Source organism: Argentina anserina, chromosome 6, assembly GCF_933775445.1.
Source record: "Argentina anserina chromosome 6, drPotAnse1.1, whole genome shotgun sequence".
In the NCBI taxonomy this organism is placed as follows: Eukaryota; Viridiplantae; Streptophyta; class Magnoliopsida; order Rosales; family Rosaceae; genus Argentina; species Argentina anserina.
This window is the reverse complement of record NC_065877.1, coordinates 29,210,910-29,212,936: the sequence shown is the minus strand read 5'-3', so window position 1 is coordinate 29,212,936 and position 2,027 is coordinate 29,210,910. Positions and strand designations below refer to the sequence as shown.

General features: G+C 34.4%; 1 protein-coding gene across 1 annotated transcript; it reads left to right on the top strand.

Annotated features, from left to right (window-relative positions):
• Positions 1–434: 434 nt before the first annotated feature.
• LOC126799844 (HVA22-like protein f) lies at positions 435–1,636 on the top strand. Its single transcript, XM_050527107.1, has 5 exons — positions 435–547; positions 815–841; positions 969–1,091; positions 1,227–1,491; positions 1,610–1,636. The coding sequence occupies exons 1-5, from the start codon at positions 501–503 to the stop codon at positions 1,634–1,636; spliced, it is 489 nt and encodes a 162-aa protein (XP_050383064.1). The 5' UTR covers positions 435–500.
• Positions 1,637–2,027: the final 391 nt, after the last annotated feature.

Here is a 2,027-nt window from a genome sequence, read left to right as displayed (position 1 = left end):
CCATTAAGTAATTAAAAAAAAATTTCTAAAATTTGAAACATGCTTAGGTTTGTAAACCTTTTAATAACATAAACTGATGTTGATGTTGTACGTACTTTATTAACGTAATGAATGACTTTTTGGTAGTGTACGTGAAAGTAAGTTACACAATAAACTACAACGTACATCTACGAATTACGACGGCGTACGTTTAAACTTATCGAAAATATATTAGTACCGAATGTATAAAGTCCGATGATGATAACGTGTGTAGAAATGAAGTTTCAAAAGTACGTTGTAAGTTTGCCACAAAAGTTAGGTATATGTAGAGTTTGGTCACGAAGCAAACTATTCTTTACGTGGCTTCGTCAACCGACTAAATCCATGCCGCTGGTCCAGCTATATAAGTCTATATGGCTAAGAAATTCATTCTATTACTTTCCCTAATATTGTCTCATAATTTGAAAGCTTCATCAGATTCGTAATTATATTAGGCAGCTACATCTCTAGCTTTCATCAACATGGGTGTTCTTGCTACGATTGCGAAGAATTTGGATACCATAATCGGGTACGTATTTAGCTTAATGTCATCATCGAGTTTAAACTATTAATCACAAGATTGTTCGACTCTCATGTTGAACTTCGCATTCTGAAAATTATGTATGTCCTAAAGGATTTGGCATAAACAAAATATAAATGTGTGTACTTCTTCTACATTTAAAAAAAACGTAAACTATATGGATGATATTAAAACTTGTAATTTCTATTATTATGCTAATTTGAATTCGTTATCCTTGTGATTTAATCTGATTTCATCTACTTTTTCATTTTGTAGGCCAGGAATTACACTTATTTTTCCTTTGTAAGTAAAGCAACGAAATCTTATATATTATTACATTTACTGTAAAACCAATGATTAAAGGCAACAATTAATTAGCTAGAGTGACTAAACGTCAATAATTCTTCTCGATGGATAATCTTATAAACAGATATGCAACAATGAGGGCAATAGAGACCCCTTCGGCACTAGACGATCAGCAGTGGCTTACATATTGGGTTTTATATTCTTTCATCACATTATTCGAGCTGTTCTGCTGGAAAGTCCTGGCTTGGTATGCTTGTTTCTAGCTTATATATATATATATAAATTCAGAAAAGATATAAATTAATTCTTATTAATATCATAATTTTGCATGCATGGAATTACAGTACGTCGATATATTGATCCGAGGTTTCTGGGTGTGCAGGATTCCAATATGGCCATATATGAAGCTGTTGTTTTGCATGTGGTTGGTGTTGCCAAAATTCAATGGGGCAGCCTACATCTATGAAAATGTTGTAAGGAAATATGTGAAGCCTGGTGAGTATATCAATTTCGTCAGCTTCTCATCATCAAAGCGCCCAGAGGGACAGAATAAGGTCCTCCAGATGATGAGCCTGGATGCCAGGAAATCCGTAGAGCGTTTTATCGATCAATATGGGCCCGCAGCTTTCGAAAGAGTCGTCAAAGCAGTACGTGAAAATTCAATGACTGATTGTAGTGTGTTTATATATATACTATAAAATCCTATTCAGTGTCATTTATGACTACTATTGAAACACTTCAGTTCTGGGGTAATCTATTTTGCAGGCTGAAAGAGAGGCAAAGAAGCACTGAAGTGTAATAATCCTAAATTTTTAAAACAATATTAGTTTGATTTGAATTCTATAAAGTTATGAAATTCAATTAAAACGAATGTGATTAGTTGCGATGTGACGAAACGAAAAACGGAAACGTTCTCGGAACGTTTAATTAGAAAAACGTTACGTTTCCGAACGAATTTTATCGACTTTTATTCCGTCGCTCGTTTGGGAAAATGTCCTTCACGAAAGTTGTAGGGCTCGTCGATACGAGTTTGTGGATATGTGACGCGTTCTAATCGGACAATGTACGTACAAGTTATTAACGTCGGAAGTTAGTTTCCGATTTGGAAACTAGTATAAATAGGATAATTGTGTTTAGGGTTTTCCATTTCAGGAAAACCCTTCTCTCTCATTTCACTCCGCCT

What these genes read in the sequence shown, in the direction of transcription:
- LOC126799844 (XM_050527107.1), top strand. Translation starts at nt 501, where the DNA reads ATGGGTGTTCTTGCTACGATTGCGAAGAATTTGGATACCATAATCGG. An exon ending in TGCTGGAAAGTCCTGGCTTG is followed by an intron (nt 1,092 to 1,226) that starts GTATGCTTGTTT and finishes CTGGGTGTGCAG; the next exon opens with GATTCCAATATGGCCATATA. An exon ending in TCGAAAGAGTCGTCAAAGCA is followed by an intron (nt 1,492 to 1,609) that starts GTACGTGAAAAT and finishes TCTATTTTGCAG; the next exon opens with GCTGAAAGAGAGGCAAAGAA.